Source organism: Carassius auratus, chromosome 32 (assembly GCF_003368295.1).
Source record: "Carassius auratus strain Wakin chromosome 32, ASM336829v1, whole genome shotgun sequence".
In the NCBI taxonomy this organism is placed as follows: domain Eukaryota; kingdom Metazoa; phylum Chordata; class Actinopteri; order Cypriniformes; family Cyprinidae; genus Carassius; species Carassius auratus.
Window position 1 is genome coordinate 32,733,278 of NC_039274.1, and position 14,290 is coordinate 32,747,567.

The 14,290-nt window shown below is 38.4% G+C and overlaps 1 protein-coding gene across 2 annotated transcripts in view; it reads left to right on the forward strand.

The window, feature by feature from the left end:
- The window catches only part of LOC113052193 (chromodomain-helicase-DNA-binding protein 3-like), a 46,306-nt gene that overhangs the window by 18,210 nt on the left and 13,806 nt on the right, over positions 1 to 14,290 (forward strand). Inside the window, exons 23-37 of one of the 2 annotated variants that reach the window (XM_026216569.1) lie at positions 1,911 to 2,142; positions 2,335 to 2,504; positions 3,084 to 3,261; positions 4,533 to 4,619; positions 5,081 to 5,166; positions 5,621 to 5,754; positions 5,882 to 6,026; positions 6,528 to 6,693; positions 6,783 to 6,928; positions 8,224 to 8,459; positions 8,559 to 8,677; positions 8,907 to 9,035; positions 11,201 to 11,309; positions 11,585 to 11,717; positions 14,082 to 14,277. In XM_026216569.1, the coding sequence (XP_026072354.1) occupies positions 1,911 to 2,142; positions 2,335 to 2,504; positions 3,084 to 3,261; positions 4,533 to 4,619; positions 5,081 to 5,166; positions 5,621 to 5,754; positions 5,882 to 6,026; positions 6,528 to 6,693; positions 6,783 to 6,928; positions 8,224 to 8,459; positions 8,559 to 8,677; positions 8,907 to 9,035; positions 11,201 to 11,309; positions 11,585 to 11,717; positions 14,082 to 14,277 (2,266 nt within the window). The remainder of the gene's footprint in view (positions 1 to 1,910; positions 2,143 to 2,334; positions 2,505 to 3,083; positions 3,262 to 4,532; positions 4,620 to 5,080; positions 5,167 to 5,620; positions 5,755 to 5,881; positions 6,027 to 6,527; positions 6,694 to 6,782; positions 6,929 to 8,223; positions 8,460 to 8,558; positions 8,678 to 8,906; positions 9,036 to 11,200; positions 11,310 to 11,584; positions 11,718 to 14,081; positions 14,278 to 14,290) is intronic. The other variant, XM_026216571.1, reaches the window with a different exon arrangement.

Below are 14,290 nucleotides of genomic sequence, written 5' to 3' on the forward strand. Positions count from 1 at the left end.
GTAGCACTCCCCAGCCTGTACTGTTGGCTTCTCAGAACCAATCAACTCGGCTACACAATTCGTTTGCCAGGCGGCCATCAAAGTTCAGTGGGATTCGTTTTACAAGATTAACGACGAGATTAAAAAAAGGGTTTTACAGCCCTTACTTTATTGTACTCAAGAATTTCACTTCATTGTGCCCATCATGGGCTCTCGTTCAGGATTCTCACCTTGTAACATGTTAACGTGTGTCAGTGGACCTGAAGGACACGTACTAGCACATGTTAGTCCAGACAGGCAACACAGTGACGGTAGCTTATATCAACCAGAGCATTGTTTGCTCCCGTTGTATGTCACAACTCATCAACCATCTCTTTATTTTGAGTGAGTAGAGTCTCAAGTCTCTGTGAACCACTCACATTCCATGCAACCTCAGTCACACTGTAGACTCACTCGCATGACAGGTTACACTCCAGGGCGAGTGGAGACTCCATCCCCAGATGGTTCTGGTGATTGGGAGTCATTTTTGGCCAGGCACAGATAGATCTGTTTGCCTTGCAGGAATCCTCCCATTGCCCACTGTGGTATTCCCTGACTGAATCTCCCATTGGCATGGACACAGTGACACACAGCTGGCCCAGGGACCTACACAAATATACTTTCCCCCAGTGAACCTCATCGCACAGACTGCAAAGTCAGAGAGGATATGGAACAGGTCTTAATAGTGGTGCCATATTTGCCCAACAAAACTTTGTTCTCAGAACTCATGCTTATGGCATCAGCCCCTCCCTGGTGCATTCCCCTGAGAAGGGGAACTTTCAGCAATCGGACACCTGTGCCCAAACCTTTGGAACTTCCATGTCATGTCTCTGGATGGGAAGAGGAGGAATTCAGAGGTTTTTACCCACAAAGATAAATACCATTACTCAGGTTATGGCCCATTCAGAAGAACTGGTGTTATTCCTAGGCGTAGGACCGCTTGTGTCAAGGGCTGGGGTTACTGTGAACAACAAGATGGACAGAAACTATTGATTGCCATTTTTAAAATAGCAGCTAAACACAAACATGTTGATTTTGCTGTGTTTAGATGGCGATGTAGATTGCAAAGCCATGAAAATCAATAGCAATGCAATGTCCACCACTGTTGATTGTGTGTTTAGGCTTGCTTGGGATGCATTGGCGCTGCGTGGACTTTTCAGTGTGCCGCAGGGAGTGATTGGAAAGCAAACCAAACTCTATGCTTTTGGATTGGTTTTGCGGTGCTTTGGTATCATGCGCCAATCGGTCTGCATGACGCCGATGCATCTCGAACAAGCCTGTTGTGTGTGGAACTGCCACGCTAGTATTACTGGGAAAGATAAGACATAATCAGTGACGTAAGTCCTGGCTCTGTGGTGGCAGACTAGCCCATAGAAAGGCAAACCAGTTCTTAAAAGGCTAACCAGTTGAACCAACTCCGAACAGGCAATAGCACTGGCTCTAAAGTGGGTTGAGACGCTTTCTAGACTCCTCAGAATAAAATGAGTGCGCAAATGCCCCACTGGCCTATTTATACCCGGATATCCAGGGTGTGGTAAGCTATGCAGATTTTCCCGCCAAATTCATTGGACTATTCTCAATCATGTCAGAGGTCTCTGGGCTCACAAGTGCGACCCCTAGTGTTGGAACTTCGATACAATGTCTTGGCTTCTTCCATCAGGGAACAAGGGTTGCCATACCTAGCCAAGACAATGGCAGGTTGTGGGTTCAATTCCCAAGGAACACATGTTAAGTAAAAAATGTTAGCCTAAATGCACTGTAAGTCACTTTGGATAAAAGTGTCTGCTAAATGCTTAAATATATATCTGTGACGTTTCAAAGTTAACCGTATTTTAGGAAGCTCAAAGTAGCAGTTTCTACATCATTTTGAATTTTATCTCTTTTTCTCACAGGCCTTTAGCCGAGCTCACCGTATTGGTCAGGCCAATAAGGTGATGATATATCGGTTCGTGACACGGGCCTCGGTGGAGGAACGAATTACTCAGGTGGCCAAAAGGAAGATGATGCTCACACACCTGGTGGTGCGGCCCGGTCTGGGATCGAAAGCCGGATCCATGTCTAAACAAGAGTTGGATGACATCCTCAAGTTTGGCACGGAGGAGCTTTTCAAGGATGAGATTGAGGGTGGGATTGATAAATTAAAATGATTGATGTGTAGAAATAAATGAACCAGCAAATCACTTGATAATTTAGTCAAATAATGAATTTGTTATAAATGTTATGAAAATCATTTGCTCTGTATCCCGTAATTGTGCCCAAAGTCTGCAAAGCTTTATTACGCTGAAAGTTTACCATTTTTCTATCTTTTTTTTTCAGCAGGGGACAATAAAGATGATGATAGCAGCGTAATTCACTACGACAATGTTGCTATCGAGCGTTTGCTAGATCGCAGCCAGGATGCCACAGATGACTCTGACATGCAGAACATGAACGAGTATCTGAGCTCCTTCAAGGTGGCCCAGTACGCTGTCAGAGAAGATGACAAGGTGGGAGACGTTTTTGAGGAGTATTCAAGAGTTGGACTTACAGGGAATTTGAAAGATGACATTCAGTCACCTCACCAATATTACAACAAAAATTCCGAAAAATTAGATGAGCATAAGAGACATACAAATTAGTACTGACCACAAACCTTTGGACGGTAGTGCAAAATAGCCACAATCATTTTTGACATACAGTAAGAGTATAGAGCTACAAAAGTACCTTGTCTCAGATAATTTAGTCTTGCAAGAATATGATTAGAAATGTTTGAGTTATAATTATATATAGTTTTTTTCTCAAACTCTAGAGCAGTGTTATTTAAGAGTGTGATATAATTTAATTAACAGTACATTTCAGTATTTTTATCATGTACCCCATCCATCACTTCGCCTAACCCAGGGGTACACATACCCCAGTTTAATAACCACTGCTCTAGGGGATACTAGAATTTACTGGGGTCTTTTTTCAGGGTAAACCGCTGAAAAGCAGGAGATGTGGTCATTATTTCTTTTCCGTAGAATATTATTGGTGTCTTTGAGAAACAACAGATATTAAGTAGATCTCATTTGTTGTTGTGTGTCCAGATAGAGGAGATCGAGAGAGAGATCATTAAGCAGGAAGAGAATGTGGATCCCGATTACTGGGAGAAACTCTTGAGGCATCACTATGAACAACAGCAGGAAGATCTGGCCCGCAATCTCGGCAAAGGAAAGAGAGTCCGCAAACAGGTCAACTACAATGACGCGGCTCAGGAGGACCAAGGTACAGCACAACACTTCCTACAGGATTTTCCTTCAGCAAAACAATTTGCGTGAAAAGTTAAAATGAATGAATTTCAGTATTTCTTATTATTTGTATAGTGCATTTTGCTTCAGTGATAGCAGCACTTGAACTCCATAAACTTTCCTGGTTTTTGTTTGTTTTGCTTTTTAAACCTGACGATCATGTTCTCCGGCATAATTTGAGAACAATCCAAAACGCTTCTTGTGCTTCAACGGAAGAACTGTCTGTACAAAGGAGTCACGTGATCTATGTAACAAGTTCGATAGTGATTGGTGACCTTAAAACAGTGGTAAAAAATGTGTCTTTGTTTTAAGTTTGTCAGGGTTTAAATTCAGTTTTGAAGCTGAGATTTTCAGTGTGGTCTCAGACTTTTGGACCCCACTGGATTGTAATTAGCCCGTTCTTCTTGGCTTATTACAATAAACCATGTTTGTGCTTGTCACATAAATGTAGCATATTATCTCATTTAAATCTCCAAAATTACATCTTGTAGCAGTTTCATTCTTGGCATGTGGTTTACGACTTTACTTCTGATTGAGTGGGAAAGAAAAACGATTTCCCACACTGCTGTTTTGGTCAGGTTAGAACAGCCACATGCAGTTGACTCAAAATGGCTACATCCACTACACCCAGGGGATGCCGAAGTGTGGCAGCTTTTCATTTATGTGTCAAAAGGAGAAAAACAAAATGGTACGGAAAAAGACAAATGACAGAAAAGAAAAAGTAGGTTTCCTCCAGAAAGGGAAATTTTGGAATTTATGGTTTTGTGATGGCGCTTACAGCTGCATAATTACAGCGATAACTGAAATGAACAGTTGGTACACATACTTTTCTTTGTATATCCAAGCAAGCTGACTTGCAGTACTTCCTCTGCAGAATATATTGCAAATGCAGAGAAAACAATCAGCTGGCCTTTTTAAAAATTTGAGCTTTAGTAATTGACATTAGTGGGTTTTCATTTTGGTTTAAGCAGCCCTGTAGGAATAAATCATTCTCTCTGACAGCTGAATTTGAACAGAACGCTTGTGCAGAGTTAGATAAGTGCAGATACAGAACATTTAGTCACAAAAGAGTCAATGTTGGAAAGGATTGCTAAACAGATATATAAGATTTCGGTTGGGCTTTATTTGAGGATTCTGGTGAATGGATGTTGTTTGACCACTGCTGAACATACTCTGTACAGTGGTTTGTACTTAGTATTCATTATACTAAGTATTCATGATAGTGCTCTTTTCTGTACGCTGTTACAGAGTGGCATGCTGACATTTCAGATAACCAATCAGAATACTCCGTGGGCTCTGAGGAGGAAGATGAGGACTTTGATGAGAGACCTGAGGGTGAGAAGCAAACAGACACACTCTCAATTCTCATTAACATATTGTTCTTTATAATAAAAAATAAACATAATACTATGTCTAACTAATAATAACAGAATCATAATAACAGTGTTTTTATATAATAAGTATTATTATTGCAATATTATATTTATAAATTAAAGCTTTACTCAGAAATGTAGAATTATAACTACTATATCCCCACACATTTGGCCCCTTTTAGACTTCGATTAAGACGTTTATTTGCTCCATTTGTGTCTCTTTGACTTTTGGTACCTTGTTGGAAAATCTTGCGGCTTTGTCAGGTTTTGCTATTCTTCTGGAAGCACATTCACAGTTTATGCATTGCAGCTGTTCAGGATCATGTATCCTTCCTGTGCTATAACCCTGTTTCCTGATGCTGGCTCAGTGAGATGGACATGTTGAACTGATCTCTTGGCTGACTCTCCTCTCCCCTCGTCCAGGTCGCAGACAGTCACGCAGGCAGCTCAGAAATGAGAAGGATAAACCACTGCCTCCCCTGTTGGCCAGAGTGGGTGGCAACATTGAGGTACTGTGCACTTATTCTTTATTTGTTTAAATCACAGTTTAATGTGATTTTATCATTTATTTTCTGAGTGTTTGCTTATCTGGAGGTCGCCTGTGTGGTATAGTGCATACAGCATCTTTGGATGTGTGCCTCTCATAATTTAGTTGACTGACATAACTGATACTGAATTGACTGAGATAACAGTGCTGCATTTTTTCCCGTTTTGAGAATTTAGATTAACACATTTAGCAGAAACTTTTATCCAAAGCGTGTGTTCCCTGGGTATTGAACCCACAACCTTCTGCGCTGCCAACACAGTGCTCTACTACTGAGCCACAGGACTCTACCACTTGCCTAGGAACGTTTCATAATGTCAATAAAATCATACCTGCTTTTCAAATAAGGCTTGATTAGATTAAAACTATGCACATAAAAATGGAATCTGTCATTTTCTGCTTAATCGTGTGTTGGTCAGGTATTGGGCTTTAATACGCGTCAGAGAAAAGCTTTCCTGAACGCCATCATGAGATGGGGTATGCCAGCCCAGGACGCCTTCTCATCCCAGTGGCTCGTGCGAGACCTCCGCGGCAAGAGTGAAAAGGAGTTCAAGTATGACTTTCTTTACCAGTAAATGTTTTCGGAAAATTTAATTTGATATAGAAATGCGTACATTTCAGACTTGGGTACTGCTAAGGAAACTTCTCTTTTCCATTTTCTTTCTTTGTTTCCCTGGCAGGGCATACGTGTCTCTCTTCATGAGGCACCTCTGTGAGCCGGTGGCTGACGGTTCAGAGACCTTCGCTGATGGTGTCCCGCGAGAAGGGCTCTGCAGGCAGCCGGTTCTGACACGTATAGGAGTCATGTCTCTAGTAAAGAAGAAGGTTAGTGTAGATCTGCCACATATTTTTAATTCAGCAAAGATGCATTCAATTGATCATAAGTGACAGTAAAGACTTACACATTGTTATAAAACAGTTCTGTTTACAATAAATGCTGTTCTTTTGAAACTTCTATACATCAAAGAATTCTGGAAAAAAGTATGGTTTACACAAACATTTTAAATATTAAACAGCACAACTGTTTTCAATGTTGGTAATAATTAGAAATGTTTACTGAGCACCGTATCTACATATTAGATTGATTTTTGAAGGATCATGTCACACTGAAGACTGGAGTAATGATGCTGACAATTCAGTTTCAGTCATCACAGAAAAAAAAAATATTTTAAAATGTATTTTAAAATAGAAAACAGTTTGTTTTACTGTAATAATATTTATCTTTTTATGCTCCACTTAGCTGTTATAGATTATTTGATTGATTGCACAAATTGCACTAGATTTGTGTTGTATTGAAGAGGCAGGTGTGTTTTACATTGTGTGCAGGTACAAGAGTTTGAGCACATTAACGGGAAATGGAGCATGCCCGAACTAAAGCCAGAGATTACTGTGGACTCCAAGAAATCTTCAAGAGCTTCTTCACCTGCCATTAAGACAGATACTCCCACACCTGAAATGAGCTGCAACAACACACCGTGCACCTCCAAACCAGGTACAAATCCACCTTAATCGCTCATGTGCAGCTCAGAGAGACAATCTCACAAACACAGAGACTTCACCTGAAATAACATGTTTCCACAGCCACTCCCTCTCCACCTGACAAGATAGAAAAGAGTACGAAAGAGGTGGAGAAAGACGAGTGTGAGTCCCAAACAGAACCAGAGAGAGAGAGAGAGAAGGAAAAAGGAAAGGGGGGGGAGAGTGTGGAAAGCACAGAACATGCAGAGGTAAGTGTGTGGTGTGTGTGTGTGTGTGTGTGTTGCTTACATTTTGAGGACCAAATGCAAAACCTGAAATCATACATTGTGGAGACAATCCAACAAGGAAACAGCTTAATAAGCATACCAAATTATGTCTTAATGGAAAAGCATGAAAGGTTCGTGCAAAGCTTAGGTTTAGGGGTTATAAAATGTCATTAGATCAATATAAAAATAATAGAAGTAAGAACAAAAGAAATAAATATGCAGGATGATAAATGTGGGTGTGGCAGGGACCATTTTAATAGGTAGATTTAAACACTGTGTGAACCTGTCTGAATAACTGTATTGTGTAGTGTGTGTGTGTGTGTGTATGTGTTTGCTTGTTTTATGAAGATAAAATTAAACCACGATAATCTTCAGACAAGCTGCTTTTAGTGATGGCTTTAATGATCTCTTGAACATTATATACAGTAATTTATTAGTAAGTTAATAAAGTCACACATATGATGTAGAGTGTGGCATAGATTACCATTCAGAGGTTTGGGGTTGGTCAAACGAATTAATGTATTTGTATTCTCTAGCAGCCCACAAGGCTGTATTTATTTGATCATAAATACAGTAATATTGTGTAATAATATTACAATTTCAAATTGCCATTTTTCTAGTTTAATGTATTTTTACTATAATCATCAGTGACACACAATCCTAGAAATCGTTCTAATATGCTGATTTTCTGGGAAACATTTCATATTATTATCAATAGGGATGCACTGAGGTATCAGCCGCCGATATTTATCAGCCGATTTTTCCTCAATTTACAACCATCGTCATATCGGCTATATAGGGAAAAAGGCCAGTATAACAAACCGATAGTTTATTAATTAACTGCATGAAGGCACTGAGCTGTATAATGTCTGTTGCATAATCCTAGCGCTGCTGTCTGCATTTTAATGCTAATCAAATAACAAAAGATCGCACACTATTCTTGACTACCGTAAATAAATTTTGGAACTTTCATAAGTGTAGCGGACCTCATCTGAATGATGACCAAAAACTTTACTGGTGTTTTATAAAGTTTATTGCGTCCTTTTTCACCACGAGCTAAATAAAACACAGCACGAGAAGTGCACATTAAACTCTCTCTTTCAGTTGCATTATCAGAAACCTATTGCAAATTACATAAAATGCTTATTAAAGCTAAACAAATATATAAAGATCTCATGCCTTTTCGGGGGGTGCTTAATAAACTGACAAACTTTAAATCCCAAGAATGATGCTGATGATGCTTAAAAGGAGAATGTGTTTCTTTCTTTTCTTTCCAGACTTTCACCACAGCGAAAGAGGGTGAAAAAGATCCTGAAACCAGTGAAAAAGCCCAAACATCCGAAAGTCCAACAAAAGCTTCTGATGATTCAAAAACAAAGGAAAGTCCTGAAATTTCTCAGTCTTCTCCAAAAGAAAAGAGTGAGAAAGAAAATCAAGAGGATGAGAGCACTGAAAAAGAGGCCTCTCCGGAAAAAACGTTTGATTCTCCTTCTGTTAAAGACGAGAGCAGAGGTAACTAGTATGGGGAAATCTGATTGGCTGTAGTGCCAGTCAGTCATTTTATTGTGATTTGTGGCTGATTGTTGTCTGTTAATACAGAGGCTTGAAAGGGAAAAGGAGAGAAACGAGAAAAGGCTGGAGAAGAAAAGGAGAAGAGTGAAGTGGCATCTCCTCCCACAGAAACAACCGAAAAGAAAGAAAAATTAGATCTATCTTCTGATGTCAAAAAAGGTGAACATTACAATGCTACTCTTTCTTTCTTGGCATTGTGAAAATTCTATAGTTGTATGGAGTAGAATGAAAAACTATGGATTCTATCACACATATTTACGAAAACTGAGTACAGCACCTAAAGTCTATGGTGCCGTCATCATTTCCACTGCAGTTAAGACTTCAATGTAGAGAATAAATAACTGAACTAAACATAATGTAAAAAAATGTCTTGTCCATCGGGTCACAGAGGAGGTGAAGGGTGAGAAGGATGCTGTGAAGGAGGTCAGAGGACAGAGGGAGGAGGTGCCCAAAGGGAACAGCAAACCCACAGAGCGTCCACGATTTATGTTCAATATCGCAGATGGAGGATTCACAGGTAAATACAAATGAAGTTGTTTAAAGCTGCTGTGCCATTCTGTCTTTGTTGAATTTGTTAAAGATTTCTGTAAGCATTCCCATTTATCTGCTCAGGGAGGTGCTCAGTATTTCTGTGAATAACCTGAGCCATAAATGTTTTGACCAATCACATCAAGACAACGCTGATTAACTGTTGTGTGTATATGTATGTATGTATGTATGTGTGTGTGTGTGTGTGTGTGTGTGTGTGTGCGTGTGTGTGTGTGTGTGTGTGTATATATATTAAAATATTAATTTCTATCTATTAAAATTTATTTACTAATTTAATCTAATATATTATCTAATATATAAGGAAAAACATTTTTTTTCTGTTCAGCAAGACTTTCTTGAGCACTTTCATGAGCTGGCAAGAGCAAAATACATATTTCACATAAATAATTTTGAATGGCAGTCAATGGAGAAAAAGTTATTTGTAGCATCTACCAATAGGGGCTAACTGGACCATGTTAAGAAGCATTGTTTTTTACATTTTGTTTGGTTCTAATAGCACTGAAGTGGCACCCTGCAGCCTTAAGGATGGAGTGTAAAAAATCATATCGCTAATTTAGCAGATCACATCACTTATATTAGCGATTCTGTCTCTTCCAAGCAGCTAACCATCTTGATTCATGCTTATCATTATAACATCACGTTAATTCATTGTTTGCCATGCCAACGTTATGTAAAGGTGCTCTCTCATGTATAATAAAGCATGTACTGTTATGATAAAACGCAGTGGAACAGTGTGTTGGTGAGGTAACATTACAGTGTGGTCACATTCTGAAGAGCAGTTCAGTTTCTGTTGAGTGGTTTTACCAGGAACGGCAAGCAGTGATTTCATCTGTCAGTGGTTTACAAAGGCTTTCCTTAGATTAGTTTCCATCATTCACCATTGATTATTTCCTAAAATGACGTGTTGAAATACCAAAACCTATGATTTTATGCATTCAGCTTATATTCATGGTCAGTCAGCATGTAAACGCCCGCTTGTATTTATGTTTTGTGTGCAGATACTGGATAAGTGCATACATCAGTAGTTCTCTGTTAGACTACTATGAATAATTGGTATGTGGCAAGGGTCGATACTGTAATGGGAGTACTGGGAATATAAAGGGAGATTTCAGGAGTAGGAGTACCATTTGCTCATTACAAATTCTTGAAAATATTTTGACGATGAGTGTAATGACCAACACCAAATGTTTTCTCCATCTACTATGATTCTTAGACTAAAATAATGAAGGCTTAGGTCACTTGAAAAAACAAATTGTATTTGCTATTTTCTTCCATTTTAAACTGTTAACTACCCAGATATGCTCCACCTTTTAGGTACCGGACTAGTCAAGTCAAGTCAACTCACCTTTATTTATATAGCGCTTTAAACAAAATACATTGCGTCAACGCAACTGAACAACATTCATTAGGAAAACAGTGTCTCAATAATGCAAAATGACAGTTAAAGGCAGTTCATCATTGAATTCAGTGATGTCATCTCTGTTCAGTTTAAATAGTGTCTGTGCATTTATTTGCAATCAAGTCAACGATATCGCTGTAGATGAAGTGACCCCAACTAAGCAAGCCAGAGGCGACAGCGGCAAGGAACCGAAACTCCATCGGTGACAGAATGGAGAAAAAAAACCTAGGGAGAAACCAGGCTCGGTTGGGGGGCCAGTTCTCCTCCGACCAGTCGAAACCAGTAGTTCAATGCCAGGCTGCAGCAAAGTCAGATTGTGCAGAAGAATCATCTGTTACTATGATAGGCACCCCAAAAGAAGTGTCCCAAAAAAGTGGTAATATACGGTTCGCTAGTTTGCTACCATTCTTGGTAGAAGCAAGAATATATTTCTTAGATTTTTTCCCAGCCCCAGTGACCATAAATAGTTTCAGTTCCCAGAAGCTAATCACTTTATGTAGTTATTTTACAGCTTTAAAAGAGAACAACTAAACATCAAGGGTTTTTTACTTAGCGTTCATAAACATTTCACCAACACTGTGCAAACACAAAGCATACATTCTACACTCTGGAGAAGATTATATCTATATAACATGATTTACACGCATTGTTACCTTTTGTTTATTTACCTGTCAGCAGGTATAAATGGATTGTAACTGATATCTGGCCGTGTTGTGTTTTTCTTTTATGCACAGAACTCCACACTCTTTGGCAGAATGAGGAGCGGGCGGCCATTTCATCAGGCAAGATCAATGAGATCTGGCACCGGCGGCACGACTTCTGGCTGCTGGCAGGCATCGTGTGGTATCCTTGGAGATAGGCTGCTGTCACTGTAGAAATAATCCAGTTCCATGAATGTATATTTATACTGCATTAGCTAAATGAAGAATTTGTTTAAAGCTCAAAGCCAAGAAGAACAAGGAAATAAAAGGAGAGCTCCTACAATTACACTTTTCCTTGAGCTAATGCTACAGACAGCGATTATTCTTGTAGCGAAAATAAAGATCTTTGCATTTGAACACATGTCATGGTCTAGTGTAGTCTGACAGGTTTGAACTCTGATCCTTGACCTGTTGAAGCCATGGCTATGCTCGGTGGCAGGACATTCAGAACGACCCGCAGTTCGCCATCGTAAACGAACCTTTCAAAACGCAAGCCAACAAGGGAAACTTCTTAGAGATGAAAAACAAGTTCCTGGCCAGGCGGTTTAAGGTATGTTGCAAAAAGAGAATATAAGTTTGGTTTCTTTTCTTTTTGTTTGTTGTGATATCCGTGGTGGAGTTTAATTTGGTTTTCACTGGGGCTTTTGCAGTTATTTTACACTCTTTGTCTTGCGTTGCGGTAGGTCATTGTTTGACTGCTAGCTCTTTTGTTCTGCATTTGTATCATAAGTATATACTTCTGGTTTTTTTTTGGGCTTGCTTGTTACTCTACCTTTTGTTCTGCTGTTTGTTTGACTCCTGCCTAAAGATTTGATCTCTACACGTTGACGCGTCAGAATCGCCAACCTGAATATGCTGACACGCATTCTTGTGAAACAGCCTTGTCTCATTGTTTTTCCTGTTATTCTTTTCATGACATGTTTCATATCCTTTTCTGTACATCCTCCTTTTTCTTTTCTCAGCCTCCCTCGCTCTCTTTCGGTCTCTCTGTCTTTTTCTTCACTTACATAATTCTGATTGCATTGAGCAACCGTAGAACCGCCGTTATTCCAGTGGAACTTCTTTTAATTGGAAGCTGGTGCTTTCTCATGCTCATAAATCACTGGAACAGTTCCTCATTCCAGATTACATTTTTCTGTCAATTCTGTTCAATAAATTTCTTAATTCCCTATTATTTTGTGGCCTCTATCGCTTTCCCTCAGTCTAGCTTTAGTTTTTAAATCTGTTTCCTTTATTCTCTCAGCCGCTACACTTTCAACCATGACTCGTTTTCTAAAGCAGGAATTTGAGATTATTTTTATGCTTAGATGATGTAATGAGAAGGTTACACTACCGTTCAAAAGGGATCAGTAATATATATATATATATATATATATATATATATATATATATATATATATATATATATATATATATATATATATATATGGTTTTATTCTACAAGGATGCCTTTAGATGATCAAAGTGATGGTAATTTATGTTACAAAAGATTTCTTTTTTTTTTTTTAATGCTGTGCTTTTGAACTCTCGTTTCATTAAAAAATCTAGAAAATATTCCAAATAAATATTAAGCAACTGTTTTCAGCATTGATAATAATATAAAATGTTTATTGAGCGCCAAATCAGCATATTAGAATGATTACTGAAAGATCATATGACACTGAAGACTGGAGGAATGACTACAGCTTTACCATCTCAGGTTAACAGCACTTCTTAAAAAAAAAATATATATATATATATATATATATATATACACACACACACACACACACACACACACAGAGAATACTATTATTTAACATTATGACATTTTATCAACCAGTGTTGGAGGTAGCGCATTACAAGTAACTCGAGGGACGTAATTAATTACTTTTTTCAAGTAACTAGTAAAGTAACGCATTAATTATTAATTTACAAGAAAATATGAGTTACTTTTTCAAAAAATGAATTTAAAGTGTTAATTTGTCTTCCCATACTGACAAGTCTCCTGTCCCCATGTTTGGACAAATCAGAGTACAGATTTGTTGTGTGCTTTGTGTGAACATAATGTAGTTCTAGAATAAATGTGAATGTTCATTAATTCATACAACTCGCAAAAAAACAGATTAAGTATTCATCAAAATGAATTAAAACTGAAATACAAAATCTTCATCAAAATGAAATAAAACTGAAATACAAAATCAGAATATGACACAAACCTTCAATAATTAAATGTTAAATAACACATTAACCCATTTTATTAACTGATGTCTTTGCTGCCGACCTTTGATGATTCAGTTCATCCATACTAATAAGCAAAAATGATTTTAGATAAACTAACAATTGTGCTTCATTGCTGAAGAGTGTTGAACCTTCTTCTATTGTGTTCTACTGTACAGACGTGAATTTACTTTTCCTTCAGCCTGAGGTTTATTCATTACACGTTTTTGTGTGAAAGGGCTTTTACATGTGCTATAAATAGAACTTATATTAAAAACAATCAAGCCCTGCTCATATTTAAAAAGTAACTAAGTAACGTAATTAGTTACTTTTTTAGGGAGTAATGCAATATTGTAATGCATTAATTTTAAAAGTAACTTTCCTCAACACTGGTAAAAACATTATTATTTTACTGTATTTTTTATAAAAATGCAGCCTTAGTGAGCACGAGAGACTTGGCTTGAATCTTACTGACCCAAAAGTGGTGTTTATATAGGTATGTACCTCGAAGTTGGTATGAATAAAATAGTAACATAAAATACATAGAAAATATAATATATGCCTTTTAAAGCACCATTACTTGAGCCATACACATTTAGATGGTCATCTGTAGCTGCTGTGCCACTTCATATAGTCATTGGGTTGCCTGAACAACTAGCTGACTAATTTTGTAAGCAAACAGTAATTGTAATCACTCTCTCTCTCTCTCTCTCAGCTGCTAGAGCAGGCCCTGGTGATAGAGGAGCAGTTGCGTCGTGCTGCATACCTCAACATGACCCAGGATCCAACTCACCCGGCCATGGCCCTGAACGCTCGCTTTGCTGAGGTTGAATGTCTAGCCGAGTCCCATCAACATCTCAGCAAGGAATCACTCGCAGGAAACAAACCTGCCAATGCCGTGTTGCATAAGGGTGAGGAAATTTG